Source organism: Vombatus ursinus, unplaced genomic scaffold, assembly GCF_900497805.2.
Source record: "Vombatus ursinus unplaced genomic scaffold, bare-nosed wombat genome assembly UNPS02014810.1, whole genome shotgun sequence".
Lineage (NCBI taxonomy): Eukaryota > Metazoa > Chordata > Mammalia > Diprotodontia > Vombatidae > Vombatus > Vombatus ursinus.
Window position 1 is genome coordinate 30,234,509 of NW_020954588.1, and position 18,250 is coordinate 30,252,758.

Genomic DNA, 18,250 nt, shown 5'->3' on the forward strand with positions numbered 1-18,250 from the left:
GCCTCTTCTATTATTAATAATAATAACTCATCATTATATATATGGCACTTGGAAGTTTACAAAGCACTTTCCTCACACTGACTCTGGGAGGGATGTCATGCAATTATTCTTCTGCCTTCTGAGGCTCAGAGGTAAAGTGACTTGCCCGTGGCCACAGAGTTAATAAGAAGCAGAGTCAGATTAAGGAAGACCTGAGTTTGAATCCTGCTGTGTGACCCTAGACAATCCACTTTAAAACTCCCTCAGCCTTGCTTTCTTCATCAATAAAACAGGGATAATAACAAAAGCATCCCCCTCACAAGGTTATCATATTAATAATAATAATAATAGTTAGTTATATATCACTTTAAGGTTTACAAAGTGCTTGACATACACTACCTCATTCAACCCTCTCAACAACACTGGGAAGTAGGTGCTGTTATTATCCATATTTTACAGATGAGGAAACTGAGGCATAGAGAGGTTAAGTAAACCCTGTTCTCTGGCTCCAAATGGAATACTCTTTGTACAACAGCACACTGGCTCTCAGAAAAATTATTAGATTTAATAAAAAACATAGCACACAGACTGGGAAGGGGATGGTCTTGCCATGGACTCTGCCCTCTTCAGAGCAGACCTGACATTTTGAAGTCTTAGGAAAAGATACCGACAAGGTGAAGGGATCCAAAGGAGGGTGACCAGGATGGTAAGAGGGCTGGAAACCACCACGGTGAAAGCCACAGGGGATTTTGGCCCAGAGGAGAAAAGACCTTTAGGAAAGACATGATTATTGACTTCAAAGATGAATGTCAGGGACTGTCACGTGGATGGAGAATTACACCTCTCCTTGGTCCCATAGGGCAGAACTAAGAACAATGACTAGAAGATTCAGTGAGGTGGATTTAGGTTGGAGATGAAGAAAACTATCCACACAGAGAAAACAAAGTGGATGAGGAATCCCTGTTGTCAGGATTATGACATGCAGATAGATAGGAAGCTGAGAGGGCTTGTCTAGCAGTTCATATGGCTTGGAGAGACACTGAAAGTGGACAACAAATTGGGTCCAGAATTAAATAACAGAGAGGACAACATGGCTTTCATGAACTGGAAGGTTTCTTTAAAGACTCCAAACATCTTATAGCAACAAAGGTCAGTTTTGTAAAAATACACTTTTAGCCTTTATAATATTAAAAGATGTTACTAGTTAATGTTTTGTTTTTGCATTACCTAGACTTCCCCCATATTCCTCTTCTCACTCCTCCCAGAGAGCCACCCCCTATAACATAGAACTGGCCCATGTTTCTAATACTAATGTCCTACTGTTGTTGATTATTGTTTTTGGTACGGCTGAGAATGATGGAATGCCACAATCTCTGAAGAATTAAAAATGAGTATTACGCAGAGAACTAAATATGAGTATTATTCAGAGTGGGCAGCTAGATGGCTCAGTGGACAGAGTGCTGGGCCTGGAGACAGGAAGACTTAAGTTTAAATCAGACACTTACTAGCTGTGTGACCCTAGGCAAGTTATTTAACCTTTGTTTGCCTTAATCCACTGCAGAAGGAAATAGCAAACCATTCCAATATCTTTGCCAAGAAAACCCCATGTTATGGTCCAGAGGGTCACAAAGAGTCAGATACCACTAAACAACTGAACAATAACAAAATTACTCAGAAAGAAATGAAAAGATGCCTGGCAGGTGCATCTATGGGGAGGCTACAATACTTTACAAATAAGGAACAAGGAAAAAGGAGAAAGATAAAGGATTTCATGAAAGAATACACAATCAAATACTAAGATGGGCTGCTGGTGTGACAAGCACGGTGAGACAAGCCATGTATCCACTGACATCCTCACAACGTCAAAGGAAAATGAGAGAATCCCCTCACATGTTAAATAACCTTACGTGGCAAACTTATGGAAAGATGTGGACAAGATTCTCACAGGATGGGCAGTCACGGAGGGGTGGCAATCTGCACTGCTGGAGGGAACATCCACATAGAAGGATCCCAGATCCACTCAAATATTGAAAGTAATGAAAAGCCGTAGTTCGAGAGGACTCGTGATGAAACTCATCCCCCCCTTCCAGAGAGAAAGGGGACGGCCTCCGAGGGCAGATTGAAGCATATGTGTTTTATCTAATGCAGGAGATTGTTTTGCTTAATTATACTTATCCGTAATGGGCTTGTTTTTCTTGCTGATGGGTGGGGGAGGAAGAAAATCACAACTGAAAATAAAACTGAATTTTTTTAAAAATGGAATGAAAATAAAAAGAAATTTAAGAAAATAACTTGCTAACAGTTTGTTCCAAACTAGAATGACCACGTCTTGGAAGCAGGGGCTCCGCCATATCTGGATACCTTCAAGTGAGGATTGACTAACCGTTTAGGGGCAATATTCTAAGGGGACTCTTCATTTCATGGTACAAGTTACAACAGGTAGTCCCGGAGATTCTGTCGAGAAATCTGGGATTCCACCTGTGCACCAGAAAGTCACACTGAGTCACACCGTCATAGGTTTGTCACTCAAAGGGACCTCGGAGGTCTAGATACCTAGTCTACCCTTGGTTTATAGATGCAGAGGCCCAGCAACTTCCCAAGGTCCCCCAGGTAGTAAGTGGTAGTAACAGGATTCAAACTCAGGTCTTCTGACTCCATACCCATAATTCTTTCTACTCTATTAGGCTATTCTCCAGGCAGCTGGTGACTCAGTGAATAGAGAGCTGCATCTGGAGTCAGGAAGACCTGAGTTCAAATCTGACTTCAGACACCAACTAGTTGTATGACCCTGGGCAAGTCACTTTGCCGCTAACTGCCTCAGTTTCCTCATCTGTAAAATGGGAATAACAGCAGCACCTCCCTCATCTAGGGTTGTTGTGAGGATCAGAGTTACTATTGGTAAAGAGCTCTGTACGTCCTGAAGTGCTATGTAAAGGCAGTATTCTCATCAGCATTATTTAAAGGGATGTGGGGAAGATCCAGAGAATCAGAAGCACAATGCACAGACGCAGAGCAATGAAGAAGCATGGCCGGCCTGACCTCATCCCCTCAGCGCAGGCCCCCGGAGGAGGTCACCCAGGAAACAAAGGTCTGGAGGGACCCTGAGGGATGCGAGAAGACGTGTGGGACCCGGGGGAGGGGGGTCTGTGGAGCTATCTGAAGGAGTCCAATATTCCATCTGTAGAGGCAGCCAGCATTATCCTTCTGCTGTCTCATATTTCTCAGTCAATGGACACTAAGAGCCCAGCTGGGAACATTGTATAATGTTTATTTTTTTTGGCTAGGCAATGGGGTTAAGTGACTTGCCCAGAGTCACACAGCTAGTAAGTGTTATGTGTCTGAGGTCACATTTGAACTCAGGTCCTTCTGAATCCACAGCCGGTGCTCTATCCGCTGTGCCACCTAGCTGCCCCCATTGTATAATGTTTAAAAAAAAAAAAAGGAGAGACACGTCACTACTTTACAGTCTCCCCAAGCCCTTTCATACAGTGTGGTCCCGAAGTTCAGCAAGACCTGCACCACAGTCTCACTTCCTCCACCCACCTAGCTGCGTGGCCAGGAGCAAGCTTCTTAACCTCTGTAAACCTCAGTTCTCTTGTCTCTAAAATGGGCATTTTAGGCAAGTACTGAATCCAGGGGGAAATCGTGCAGTTCATAAGAAATAATGTATTGAATATACTTTGTAAACCTCAAACAAAGAAATCTATATAAATGTGAACTTTCATTATCGTATCATTTGAGTCATTGTAAACCAGAGAAATCATAGGTGGGCAGGCCCATTTTATAGACAAAGATAAAGGAAAAGAGAGGTTAAGCAGCTGTCTGAAGTCACATAATCAGTACAAAGCAAAGCCAGGTCTTGGAATCAGATATCTAGAGCTGGAATGGACCTTAGAAGTCAACTAGAGGGGCAGCTAGGTGGCACAGTGGATAGAGTGCTGGCCCTGGAGTCAGAAGGACCTGAGTTCAAATCCAGCCTCAGACCAGACACTTGCCACTTACTAGTTATGTGACCCTGGGCAAGTCACTTAACCCCAATTGCCTCACAAAGAAAAAAAAGAGAGGATTAAAAAAAAAAGTCAACTAGACCATCACCTCCCATTTTACAAAGGAGGAAACTGAGGCCCAGACAGATGAATTAACTTGATTTAAGCTACTCAGGCTATAAGCAGAGAGCTAAGACTTGGCTTCAGGCCTTGAGATTATAGATTGAAAGCTTAGATCACAGATTGTAGAAAGAATCTTAAAAGTCAACTAGTTCAACCTTCCTCGTTTTACAGAGAAGGAAGTGACTGGTCCAGGGTCACACAGCCCATGAGTGACTCCCAACTCTAGGTCTGACACTCTTTCCACCCTTCCACAAGCTTCTCCGCAAGCACAGGGATATTTTCAATAACCAACCCTCCAAAAATATACAACAATCAAACCAAAAGGCTGAGCGCTCTTTTTATTTAAAAAAAAAAAAAAGATTGCTTCCCTGGGGCCCATAGTTATAGTTACAAGCAATGAAAATAAGGCCAAGTAAATTTTATAATAATAACAATAATCAATAATTATAACATTATCTAATATTCACGTAGTGCCGGGCCTTTTACACTTACTACCTCATTTGATCCTCACGACAACTCTGGGAGATAGATGCTATTATTATCAACATTTTACGGATGAGGAAACTGAGGCAGGCAGAGGTGAAAGGACTTGCCCAGGGTCACACAGCTAGTAAGTATCTGAGGTTGGATTTGAACTCGGGTCCTCCTGACTCCAAGTCTAACTCACCACCCACCACTCCACACTGCTCCGCTCCAAAGCATTTAAGAAATGCCTCCTCTGTGAAAGTCCCTGTGCTGGACCCTGCAGATACAAAGAAGAAAATGAAACAATCCCTGCCTTCCAAGAGCTTACAATCTAACAGGAGATGTTCACTAATTAAGCCTCTTGGAGACATCCACAGCTAGGGTTGGTATGAAAGCCTTTTAATGCTTACCACCCTCTTCGAGAGTCGAACGGCTGGAGCCTCATCTTCCTTTCTTCCAACCACGTTCGGGGCATTACCCATTTTTTAAAAGTCCGGCAAGAAAAAAGGATTATTTCTTTTTGCCCTTGGGTGCCGGTTTTGCTTTTTCATTTTTCTTTTCTTTTTCTTTCTTGTCTTTGGGGGATTTCTTTCCCTTCTTTAGCATTTTTAACATTTCTTCAAACTCTCTCCTCACCCTCACTCCTCTGTACCAAGCCTGAATCTGAAAAGAAAATCAAGTCTGGTATTATTCAGCATGAATTTGGGTCCAGGACACCAAAAACTATTTTCTTTGGGGAAGGGCCTTTCCAGATGTCTAAGCAGGATAGTGTGGTCCCCCCCCCCCACACACACACGCACACACACACGTGCACGTGCATACGCATACACATACACACATACACATCTATCATTGGGAATGTCTATTGATTTTACCTTAGTGGCCATAACTTTCATTAATCTCTTTTCCTGTAAGTAATTCCATATTGCTGGAATGCCCATTTTACACACTTCTTCCGAAGGGTCTTCCATGGGATTTCCTTCTAGGTTGAGAACCTCGAGGCTCTCTAGACTGTCCATATTTTCTGGAAGTTCCGACAAGTAGTTGTTTTCAAGAATCAGTGTCTTCAAACCTAAAATACAAGAGAGGATTTACCTTTTCAAAACCAAATGACTATTAGCAGCCCAGTGCCAGCTTCTTAAATATCACCTTCCTCTATTGTCACCCAATCACTTCAATTCAACTCACTTAATATCTATTAAACACCTACTATGTGCCAGGCACTGTGCCAGGTGCTGGGAATCAAGAACAAAAAGGGGAGAACTCCTACCTTCAGGATGCTTACTTTCTTTAAGAGACGTAGGGGTGGGGGAATAGAACCAAAGGTTTCTCTTTCAATACAACAGCATTTACCAGACCTTGTCACAAGAGTAATTGCCTATTGTATGAGCAGAGCTTGGAGGTGGGGGTATAGGAGAGACGCAAACCTATCTTCTTCGTTCATTCCAGTGGAAGTTTCCAGGATCAGGATAAAGAAGTGCATTTAATTAAGAAAACAGAATATTCAAAGATGTTCAGATCAAGTCCTGGTCTCTCCATCTCTAAAAATAGGGCAAGTAAAATAAATACTTTGAGAATAAACTCAACGACATAATTACTTGAGTAGAACTTGCATGTCAAGAAGAATTAATTCCTTTCATTTCCTGTGAGTAATTAGTTTGTAAGATTTGGGGTAGAAGCCCACCACAATTAATGCAGAGAGACCTAAACATTGTCGTAGAATTGACCAATCAAAGGTAGCGATCAGAGGTGAAGTGACTTGCCCAGGGTCACACAGCTAGGAAGTGTCTGAGGCTGGATTTGAATTCAGGTCTCCCCAACTCCAGGCATGAAGCTCTCCTTACAAAATGTTTACTGTGTGTGAGCTTTTCCTATGGTTTCATTAGAATGTGAGCTTTTGAAGGTAGGGACTATGCATTTAGTACAGTGCCTGGACACTGTAAGTGCTTAATAAAAGTTTACTGATTTGACTAGGCAAAATTATGATGATGGATTTGAAGGAAGTGTTTGTAATGGAAAGTGGATAGGGCACTCAACTTGAATGCAAAAAGACCTGGGTTCAAATCCTGCCATAATCACATAAGCTGTGTGACCCTGAGCAAGTCATTTGATCTCTCTGGGCCTCAGTTCCTTCATAGGTGAAGTGATGGGGTTAGATTCAGTGGCCTCTAACTGTCTCTAGTTCATTTTTTTTTTATTTTCTGGTGAGGTAATCAGGGTTAAAAGACTTGCCCGGGGTCACATAGCTAGTAAGTGTCAAGTATCTGAAGCTGGATTTGAACTCAGGTCCTCCTGACTCCAGGGCCAGAGCTCTATGCATTGAGCCACCTAGCTGCTCCTACCTCCAGTTCTAAATTGAGTATCCTTTGATTTGAATTCAGAAGACCTAGCTGTCTTATTACTTGTGTGACCTTGGGCAAATCCCTGAACATTTCTGGGCCTCAGTTTCCTCATCTGTCAAATGAAAGGATTGGGTAGTGACATAATGTATGACCTTGGCCTTGAAATAAGGAAGACCTGGGTTCAAGTCCTGCTTGGACGCATAGTGGCTATTTGACCCTAGATAAGTGATCTGATCTCTCATGGCTCTCTCTTGTACAGAAAGTGCCAAGGCCTTCCATTGGGAGAAGTCATTTCCTCATTCCCCTAGACCAAAGAAATCATAGGTTTAGTCCAAAGTGGAGGTGGGGAGAAGGAAAGTGGGAGGCAGAAGGGAGGAGACTTATTACCTTGTAATTGACATATGGAGTCTGGAAGCTCCCTAATCTGATTGTTGTGAAGATCCAACAGTTGTAAGGTTCTCAGTGAACCTATGCCCACAGGTAAATACTCAAGGTTGTTATTTTCACAATATAGCTCTTTCAGGTTCTGAAATACAACAAAACTTCAGTGTAACAATTCTCAAGTTGATAGATAAATTAATCCCAGAATCATCTACAAGAATCATCTAATATATCCTGGTGAAGAAAAAAAAAGCCTTAGATCTGGCATCTGATTAGTGTGAAGGGAATGAATGTCTTCATCAATACCTGGCCCATCTTCTTTTCTGATCATACATCTCTTTGATGATATATTCTATGTTGTTTTTACTATGTAATTGTTTGTTATGTGTTGAAAAACCCCTGCCACTCTCCACTGACTTCTGGGTAATTATAAATTTTAATTTTTTAGAGAATGCAGTGTTCCAAGACTTACAGTCATATAATATTACTTCTGTTAAGAAAGATGGCCCTTTGTTTTAGAGAGAAGTTTGGGGTCATTAAAAAAATGTTTCATTTTCTCAAAGAGTCTCCAGCCCCCTCTGTTTCTGGCTTGATTCTGGGTACAGATCATTGTCCATTTGTAGTATCTATCATAGATAGATAGATGATGGAGGGATGGGTGAGTGAGTGGGTACGTGGATGGATGGATGGATAGATAGATAGATAGTTGATGGATGGATGGGTGGTTGGATGGACAGATGAGTGGATGGATAGATAGAAGGATAAATGAATAAATCAATGCAGATAGATATACATACATCACATACATATATGTATGTGTACATATATATACATATATGGATGAATTATATAGATTCTTCATCCAATTACATACAATAATTTCTGGACAATAGATATTTTTCATCTGCTTGGTTTTTCCTATATGGATGATTAAGTCAAAATCTCTTGAGTGATTACAGGTGTCATTCAGTACGCTCTGTGATGTTTCAGGGTTTCATGCAAATGACAAAATCTCATCCTCAAAAAAAGGTAACAATAAGGTCCAAGATTTTTTCCATATCTTTACTATTTTCCCTAAATGCCTTCAAAATTAAGTCTTCTCTAGCATGGATTTCCTCAGAGTGGATTTGGTCTAGGAGTCACCTGCCTTTGCCATCTTTGTTTTTTTCAATAACATTTCTACTTCGTCAAGAAGCTTATCTCACAATGTGGTTTTGGAATATAAGTTCAAGATGGTGGCTCCCTGGTCCTTGATGGTGGGAAGAATTTATCATAAAAAATATTTGCAGATCTTTTCCATTTGTTGTTAGGATCAAAAGAGATAGTATTTGTAAAGCACTTAGCACAGTGCCTGGCAAATACTTATTCCTTTCCTTTTTATTTCAGACTTCAGCAAATTTGCAGGTCATAAGAGGTAAGTGATAGAGAAAATAAGATGGAAAGTCAAGTCATCTTTGATTATCTTTTGACTTTGTAGAGGGTGATCCTCTTCCAAATGAAGAGTGGATGATTTTACACCTTGTAAAAGACATTCATTTTTGAATAGGCTCATTTATGGGAAAGGATTCAGTCCCCAGACAGGAAAAGGGGCCAAAAAGAAAGACCAAAAACCTCTGATTTCCTGCCTCCTCTCTTGGAGGTGACAAGCCTTAGGTCTGAGGTCCTGAGGGAACAGAATTAGAGAGGCTTCTGCCGGTCCTAAGGGTCTCTGCTCTTTCTGGAAGAGCTCAGCAGTACCACAAGTAAGGACTACAGCTGAGCCTGAAGCTACAGCTGGTGGAATCTTCAGCTGACCCTCAGGGAGCAGGTCAAGGAGGCTGGCAGATTAACCAATCCAGCAGAGACATCATTACCTAGAAGAGAAAGTCCACCTGAGTAACTGTCCAGCAGAGACACCATGCTCTGTAAGGAGCCAGCCCAGCCTAGGAGTGGGGTAACCCACCCAACAGAGACACTCTTCTCAATTCACCATCTCAAACAGACCCCATTTTCAGGGGTCAATAATATGAAGACAGAAAGTATATTGAGGCCCTGCATTTCCAGATTGTGAGTCGTCTTTGCTACATGTGCTCCCTAAACATATGCTTGACTCCCACTGTCTTTGAAGTGTGTGATCACTCTTCTCCCCCACATAGTATGTATTTGTAGGAGTGTGGGTTTCAGGTTTGCAGGGGGAATGTTTTGTAACTATTGTTTTTGCTGTACCATTTGAGTAAACGCCTTTGCTGAGAGCTAATTGAGACAACTAGCTAATCATTAATCGGAAACATACTGGTGGGAACTCATGAGCCATAGTTTTGAAATGATGGAGGCACAGGATGCATACTTGAACACTGACAGTAGTGATCTTTTTGGAGGCCCAGTCTGTATGGACAGCTACTTCAGGGCCTGCTATGATTACATTCACTGGTGAAATGGGATGCTGAATCCCATGCTTGCTCTGGGTATCTTTCTAATTCACTCCACAAGCATCAGTTTTTTTCTAATTCACTTGACTCTCTATGTAACTGTCAGTTTCTAGGGTAGTCATTTACTGCACTTCATTCAAACCTAAGGAGCACTGATTTGCTTATCCATTCAGTTAACACATTCATCTTTTCAACAGAAATGCTCTCTCAGAGATGTGCTGTGGCTTTGAACTCTGAAAAACCACAATCCCCAAGGAATTCAAGTTGTCAGTGACCCAGGGAACAATGGATCTGAATCGTGGGCTCAAGTAAACTGCAGACTATTTCCAATATTGACCTATACATAGGAAGTGGAAGTAGGGATATTATTGAGGAAATACATGATTGAGCAAACAAGGAGGGGCACCTATAAGGAGTGAGTAGGGAATAACAGTTGGTGCGAATATTCCATTAGTGGTGGTGGTGTTCAGTCGTTTTTAAGTCATGTCTAACTCTTCATGACCTCATTTAGAGTTTTCTTGGACAAAAACACTGGAGTGGTTTGCTGTTTCCTTCTCTAGCTCATTTTACAGAAGAGGAAACTGAGGCAAATGGGGTTAAGTGACTTGCCCAGGGTCACACACCTAGTAAGTGCCTAAGGCTGGATTTAAACTCATGTCCTCCTAACTCCAGGGTCAGTGCTCTATCCACTGGGCCACCTAGCTGCCCCAAAACTTGAGTATTTATTTATTTTTTTTTTATGCAATTTGGGGTTAAGTGACTTGCCCAGGGTCACACAGCTACTAGCTAGGGTCAAGTGTTTGGTCTGAGGTCGGATTTGAACTCAGGTCCTCCTGACACCAGGGCCAGTGCTCTATCCACTGCGCCACCTAGCTGCCCCAAAACTTGAGTATTTTTGGTGAATATTTAATTATATAAAATTTGAATTCATACCGTTAGCTTCAGAATGTTTTCTGAGATGTAGGTCAGTTTGGTTCCTTGATCCTGTCCCAGATATAGTTGTTCTAAAGATTCAATTAGCAAGATTTCCTCTGGAAATATAGTGAAATTATTTCCAGTTAGACCAAGTGCCTTCAATTTGACAAGGTTGAACACCTCCGGAGGGACCTAGATAGAGGTATTAAAAAAAAACCAAAGAGTGAAGTTGCCAAAATTGTTTGAACACAATAGAAAATCAATAGGGCTTTGCTTTGGAAACAAACTATTACTAATCAACAGAATTCAGAGGCAATTCAGCATCTTCTTGGATGAATCATGTTTGCAAACTCCATGGGATGAGTATGGCCAGAACTGGGAATGCATAATATTCAGTCCCAAAAGTTTATTTATGGCGGTGTAAGAGAGTAACCCAGAAAACCTGTGAAAACTTTGTTTTTACAAAACGAAAAAAGTCAGTGAAGACAATTCTTAACCTCCACGCAAATGTATGAAACTTAACATGGTCAAGTACTTGAAGATCATGAAATGAAAAATGCTTAAAAAAAAAAAGCATATGCAGTAGTGAGTTGGGGAACTATGCGTGTGGAATGTTGGACAGACACTGTCAGACGTGGCCACTGTGGGTCAGCTGGTTTTTCATTGTCCCAAGAGAGGGCTCATTTGTTGGTGGCAGTAGCATGTGTCTCTGGATATGACTCTGCTGTAAAAACAAAAGGCATTAATAATAATTTTTTTAAAAAGGTACAGTGGTACAATAGTAGTAACAGAAGCAGTAGTAGTAGTAGATGTAGATGAATAAATAAGTGAATAGAGAGATGGATAGATGGATGGATGGATAGATAAGTAAGTGAATGAATGAAGGGAAGGTAGGTAGATGATAGGTGGGATAGATAACTGGAAAGATAAATAAATTCCCTTCCTTTGGGCAGAGCACCCTCAGGTAAGGGAAGAGGAGAGGAGAGGAGAGGGGAAAACCCTAATTGCGCACACACACACACATACATATCACTTTAAGGTTTGTGACTTTTCTCACAAGAAGCCTGTGGTGTGTGGAGTGTCAATATTATTACCAGCATTTTAACTGGGGCTCTAAGAGGGTACACGACTTGCCCAAGGTCACACAGCTAGCGAGTGTTTAAGGGGTTATTTGAACTCAAGGCTCCTAACTCCTAGGCAGTGCTCAATCCACTGCACATGGTGTTGGCAAACATAGCATCATTATTTCCATCCTAGAAGATTTCCAACTCAGTTGTTGTTAAACTGGAGCTAGAATTTGTTGTGGCTATTTTTTAAAGGATAAGTTAAATTCAATTAAGAGACATTTAAGCACACCCAGCAGAGTGCTGTGCTTGCTGCTTGGGAGAAAAAAAAGATTAAAGATGACCCCATCGCTGTCCTCATTGAACTAGGGGTAAAAGCAGAACCACTAATAACCTTCAGGCTCAGAGCTGGGTTCAGGGATGCTGCCTGGTACATTTTGGGCTGTCCCCTTTCAGCTCTGTCTGCCCCATCGCTGTATTTCACAGGATCAAAGAATTTCAGAGGTGGAAAGGAGGCCAATCTATGCCTACTAAAGAACTCTCTCAAAATTCTATCCACATCCAGAGAAAGAACTATGGAGTTTGAATACAGATTGAAGCATACTATTTGCTCTATTTTTTTCCTGTTTTGTTGCGTTTCTTCTTTCTTGTGGTTCCTCTTATTGGTTCTAATTCTTCTTTACAACATCATTATTGTGAAAATGTTTAATAGAAATGTATATGTAGAGCCTATATCAGATTGAGGGGGGGGTAAGGAGGGAGGGGGAGAAAAATCTAAAACTCAAAAGCTTATGGAAGTGAATGTTGAAAACCAAAAATAAATTAATAAAAAAAACAAAACTCCCTCTACTTTCTAGCCTTTGCCACATAGACCTGCAAGAAAAGCAAGCATATAACATTCAGAGGAAGCCTATTCCACTTTGAGACAACGCTGATTATTGGAAATTTTTTCCTTTCTTCAAGTCTAAATTTGTCTTTTCAAGAGTGCACCGAGAGCTCCTCCTTCTCCCTTCTGGGGCAAAGCTAATCCCTTTTCCAGAGGACAGTCCTTTAAACTTGAAGACAGCTATCACTTCTCCCTAGATCCCCCAAGATAAACATCCCCTACCCCTTCAATCCATCCTGCTACATAATATACTCCACTTTTCATGGAGAAACCAACAAACTAACTAAACTTAACTAACTTGTAAATGTGCCCCAACTACCCACTTCAAAATACCTTGCAGGGGCAGCTAGGTGGCGCAGTGGATAGAGCACTGGCCCTGGAGGACCCGAGTCCAAATCTGGCCTCAGATACATGACACTAGCTGTGTGACTCTGGGCAAGTCACTTAACCCCATTGCCTAGCCCCCCCCCCCAAAAAAGAAAAAAATAGCTTGTAAAAGGCAAGTGTCTTAGTCAAGGAATTTTATAATGAATGTTAAAAATTGTCTGGGAAATAGTGCTTGCAAGGGAAAACACAGCAGGAAAAAAAATCAGATATGACTGCTGTCCGGCATTAGCCTTGGCCTGTTTTTCCTTCTTTCTCCTTCTCCAGCTCTTCAGGCTCTTTCCGGAATGTTGAACTGTGATGACAGCTGACATCCCATTGCCTGACTATTCAAGGAGAATCCCCCCACACCTTCCCCGTTGTCCTGAGTTCCTTGAAATTCATAAGATTTCTAGCTATAAGACTCGAGGGATCATTTGGTTCAACTGTTTCATCTTACAGGTGAAGAAACTGAGGCCCAGAGAGTGACTTTCCCAGGGTCACACAGCTTTCAAACAGTAGAGCTATGATTCAACCCTAGATTCAAATTTAGTGTTCTTTTTCATTCTTCTTCCAGGCTAGAGCATGGAAAATTCTTCTCTCTCAGAGAGAAAATTCTTCTCTCAGTTGAGGAAAGGTTAGAATTTTTTAAAAGGGATTTTTATTAGGAAGTTAAGGAAAAAAGAAAACAGACCACTTTACAGAATGTAGCCTTCTTACCCTAATTTAATTTGTAGATCTAATCACAGATTTTGGGAGCTGGCGCAATCCATCCATCAATAAACATTGATTAAGCACCTGCTATGGGCTGGGCACAACTTACAGGTAATTGCCTTTTGCTTGCCTTAACCCTATCTGACAAGATGGCGGAGTAAAAGCAGTGACTTGCTTGAGTTTTCCCCCAAACCCCTCCAAATACCTGTAAAAAAAAAATGACCCTACACCCTAAATGAGTAAATATACCCCTCCCCCAAACCTGACACACATTTCATCCTTGGACGCTTCCCCTACACACTGGCTCATTTATCTCCCTCCAGCCCCAATCCCCACACCAGTGGGAATAGAGAAGAAATACCCATTGCTATTCCCACCACCACCACAACCATGGAACCATTCTCAGATCAGCAGGACTTCAGAATTGGAAAGGACCATCCAAGGTCTAGACCTAATTGAGAATCCCTTTCGTGCACCCCTCTTAAGTGGCCATCCAGTCTTCCCTTACAGGCCTCTGGTGAAGGATATCCGCTACCTCCCAATAGTGGCCTGTCTACTGTGGGACAGCTCTACTTGCAAGGAAGTTTTTCCTTTTATCAAGACCAAAGCTGCCCTGCCTGTAACTCTCATCCAGCACTCCACCTCCCTCTAGGGTCAAGCAGAATTAATCCCTTTTCTATATGATAACCTTTCAAGTATATGAAAATAGCTACTATACCACCACTAATCTTTTCTATTCCAGGATAAACATAGCTAGTTCCATCAACTGATAATAATATCTAACATTTAAGTAAGGCTTTAAGGTTTGCAAAGCACTTTACAAATAGTATCTCATTCTATTCTCTCCTACAAGTGAGGTGCTATTATAATTCACATTTCACAGATGAGGAGATTGGGGCACCAAGAGAATGAGGGACTTACCCAGGGTCACACAACTGGTTAGTGCCTAACACTGGATTTGAACTCGGGTCTTCCTAACTCCAGGTCCAATGTATTGCCTAACCGCTTAATCTTCACATGGCATGATGTCCAGCCTCAGATCACCTCCCTACAGATGATCTTCAGCTTGCCAATGTCATCTCTAAAATGTGGCACCCAGAACGGAACACGATGCTCTCATTATGTTCTGCCTGGAGCAGAATACTCCCTCGTGCCCAGCACCACCAGGTGTCTCGATATCAGCTGGCTAAGGCTGCCTTAACTTTGGGAGGCAGACAGCTCGCATCATTGACTCCCATTGACCTTACAATCCTCTAAACCTCTTGCCCAGCCATGGTTTTCCCATAGTGTACTTGTTGGAGTTGATTTCTTGAACCCAAGTGGCGGACCTTACATTGATCTGTATTAATTTATCAAATATCAATTCATCAACTTGGTGCTTTGTTCTAGCCAGCCAAAGTCTTTTTGAAACCTAACCATGTCATCCTCTGTTTCTTTCCCTCAACTTCGTGTCATCTGTAGATTTGATAAGCAGGCCATGTAGGGCTATGCTAAAACCAGTGCCCACCAGTTCAGAATCGATTGTAACATTTTTGGGGTGAACCCCAAAAATACCTTGGAAATCGGCAAATGCTACAAAGCAGGACTGGAATTATTGTTTTGTTGATTGACTAGACTTAAGAAAGTGATAGAAAAATATTGATGGAGAAAATGAAGATTAAATTGAAAAGTGTGTTATCTACTTTTTTTTGAAGAGCTGGTTGTTAAATATTTAAATACCAGCTCACTTCTGATGCCATGTATGACATTGGTTAAAAAAAATTGTTCGTTGGTTAATAAACTACTATGGATACTGAAAACTTTGGCGCTTTAAATTCATTGATGGACAAACTACTATGGACATTGAAAACTTAGGCTCTTTAAATACATTGATGGAACCAATGCAAATGCTTATCTGGAAGCTTTAGGATTCCAGAATACTTCCAATAGAAAGAGGGAAACTTTGAAGACAAAAAGAAAGAAAGAAAGAAATTAAAGCTATTTTCATCATCTAAAATTGCTTCCCTAATCAGTATTCAATCCACAAACATACCTTAAGTGCCCACGATGTACCATGAACTATGCTAGGCACTTGGGCTTACGTTCTTGCCCTTCAGGAGTTTACACTCTAATAGAGGAGCAGACAAGTACATATACAAAACACACACAAGGCAAATAAATAGCACAGAACCTCAGATGGGAAGGCATTGGAGCTGCAGGACCAGGAGAGGCCTCGTGCAAAGGTGGCCTTTGGGCTGAAGATGGAAGAAAAAGCAGGGATTCCAAGAGGAAGACCTAAAGAGGGTGTGTATCCCAGCCACAGCAGGCAGCGAGCGAAGCAAAGGTGCAGAGGAAGGGATCAGAGGAAGATGGCGCTGTGGGTATGAAACTGAGCAACTGGAACGATTCTTGGACCCACAACAGAAGTTGGGAAGTTGAGAACAGGGACGGGTTCGGCGGCAAAGAGAATGAGTTTTGTTTTAGACATGATGAGCTGGAAGCGTCTCCAGGATTTCCACTGGGCAGTTGGTGATTCAGGGCTGGAGGGCAAGAGAGAGACAGGGACTGGACGCCAAGGTCTGGGAGGCATTTACAAAGAGAAAGTCACTGAATCCATCAGATGCTGATAGAGGTGGAGAGGGAAGAGGACCCAGGACAGAGCCTTTGAGATAGACATCACTATCAAACTCTAAATAATTTCATATTCAGTATTTCAGCAATTCAGTGCCTTGGATCTATTTTTTTTTTTTAAAGCAAGGAATTTAGTTCTGAACATATGACTTACAAACCAAACCCCACGGGCCATAAGTGACCACTCCTGCAAATGCTTAATGAACAGAATCCTTTGGCAGGGGCAAGAATCCCCCTTCACCTATCTCTTTTCTACAAGTGAATTTTCGTCTATTCATCCTCAGTCTCAGCAAGGAAAGCCAGACTGATGGCCTGCAATCAGCCTGGTAACCAAGGACAGGGAGATGAGGAAGAAACTGAAAATCACAGAGCTTGGGTTTGAATGTGAACTCTTTCAGGAGGCCTACCTCAGGCCTCAGCTTCCTCCTCTGTAAAATGGGGGGGGTTTCAGTGGTTCCCAAAGTGGGTGATACTGCTCCCGGAGTTGCTGGAGCAATTGGGGGGGGGGGGCAGTAGCCTCGGGTGCAATTGCACACTTAATCTGAGACTTTTTTCCTACTTTGTAAGATTTCTAGGGGGGCACTGAGTAATGTTTTAAGGGGGCAGTAGGCCAAATAAGTTTGGGAACCTCTGGATGACCCCTGAGGGTCCCTTTCAGCCCTAGATTGACCATCCAATAGATCTGGCTGTGGTGTTATGAGCGCAGCCCTTTACAGGTCCTAGGAAAGTGTGTACCTGACAAATGCGATTGTCATCCAGGGACAGCACCTCCAGGTTTTTCAAAGAGCAGATCTCGATAGGGAAAAAATCAAAGTAATTCTGGCTCAGATCTAAGAGCGTGATGTTCAGCAGGCGTTTGAAGGAGCGGCGCAGGGTTTTCAGACAGGTGCTCTTCATGTACAGGAGACGGAGCAGCGTCCACTTACAGATCAGCCTGGGCACCTTCTCCAGACAGTTCCCCGAAAGACCCAGCTCAGTAATTTCGGTCAGTTCTTTGAGGGTCGAGGGGAGGTTGTGCAGGAAGTTATAGGAGACATCCAAGATCGTTAGTTTGCTACAGCTGCCCAGAGTGTCAGGGAGGTAGGTCACACAGTTGGAAGCGATGAAGAATTTCTCCAGCTTGGTGAGCGCGCTGATCTCGTCGGGGATGACCGCGATCTGGTTCTGCTCCAAGTCGACGATCTCCAGGTTGTAAAGGACGCAGAGCTCCTGGGGAAAGTCTTCAAATCGGTTATTCCTCAGGTAAATCTCTCTCATTTTGGTCTGGTTGACGATTTCTTTGGGCAGAGCCTTCAGCCTGTTGTGAGACAGTCCCAGCAATTCCAGGTGGTGCAGGCATTTACACACCTGGATGGGGAAATGCTCCAAGTGGATTTTATAAAGCCGGAGCTGTCGAAGGGCCCGCAGATGGGAAAGGACAGGCAAAGTGCTGGGAATCAGGGGGTTGTTGCTAAGGTCCAGACTTCGAAGATTAGTCAGTTCCCCGAGGTCTTTGCAAAGAAATCTTATGTTGTTGTTGTTCAGGTAGAGAATCTTTAGGTTAGTGAGATTCCGGATGTCTTTAGAAATTCCCTCAAGTGCATTATTTTCCAAGTGCGCTTCTTCCAGTTCCCAAAGTTCCAGGATGGAAGGTGGGATAAAGGTGAGATTTTTATTAGAAGCATCCATGAAATATGTTTTGTCTCCAACTCGTTCTGGTGGGGGTTCCGCAGACTTTGATAAGGCCGTTTTTTGTTTGTAGGACAAAAGTTTGAAGACTTGGTCTGCAAACATCTTGGTAGCAGGATTAAAAAGCCCAAATATTCAGAATCTAAAGCATTGTAAGACAAGAAAAACAAATCAAAAACAAGCAGAATTTAGCTTTCAGTAGACTTCAAGAGTAGTTTTCTGGGCTCCCTTCATTCTTCCAGTGACAGAGGATTCATTGTGTGTGGAATAGAGCATTGGATGGGGAATCAGGAAGACCTGAGTTTGAATTCTACCTTAGATAAATATATCTGAGTTTATGAGTTGT

At 42.2% G+C, this 18,250-nt stretch overlaps 1 protein-coding gene across 1 annotated transcript; it reads right to left on the reverse strand.

The window, feature by feature from the left end:
• Window positions 1-5,063: 5,063 nt before the first annotated feature.
• Window positions 5,064-18,009, reverse strand: LRRIQ4 (leucine rich repeats and IQ motif containing 4). Its single transcript, XM_027875760.1, has 5 exons — window positions 16,972-18,009; window positions 10,618-10,791; window positions 7,283-7,421; window positions 5,429-5,625; window positions 5,064-5,216 (listed from the first exon to the last, which is right to left on the reverse strand). The coding sequence occupies exons 1-5, from the start codon at window positions 18,007-18,009 to the stop codon at window positions 5,064-5,066; spliced, it is 1,701 nt and encodes a 566-aa protein (XP_027731561.1).
• Window positions 18,010-18,250: the final 241 nt, after the last annotated feature.

Coding starts and splice junctions, on each gene's coding strand:
- LRRIQ4 (XM_027875760.1), bottom strand. CDS start 18,009: ATGTTTGCAGACCAAGTCTTCAAACTTTTGTCCTACAAACAAAAAACG. Junction 5,626..7,282: donor CTCCATATGTCAATTACAAG/GTAATAAGTCTC, acceptor CTTGTATTTTAG/GTTTGAAGACACTGATTCTT. Junction 5,217..5,428: donor TGAAAGTTATGGCCACTAAG/GTAAAATCAATA, acceptor TTTTCTTTTCAG/ATTCAGGCTTGGTACAGAGG.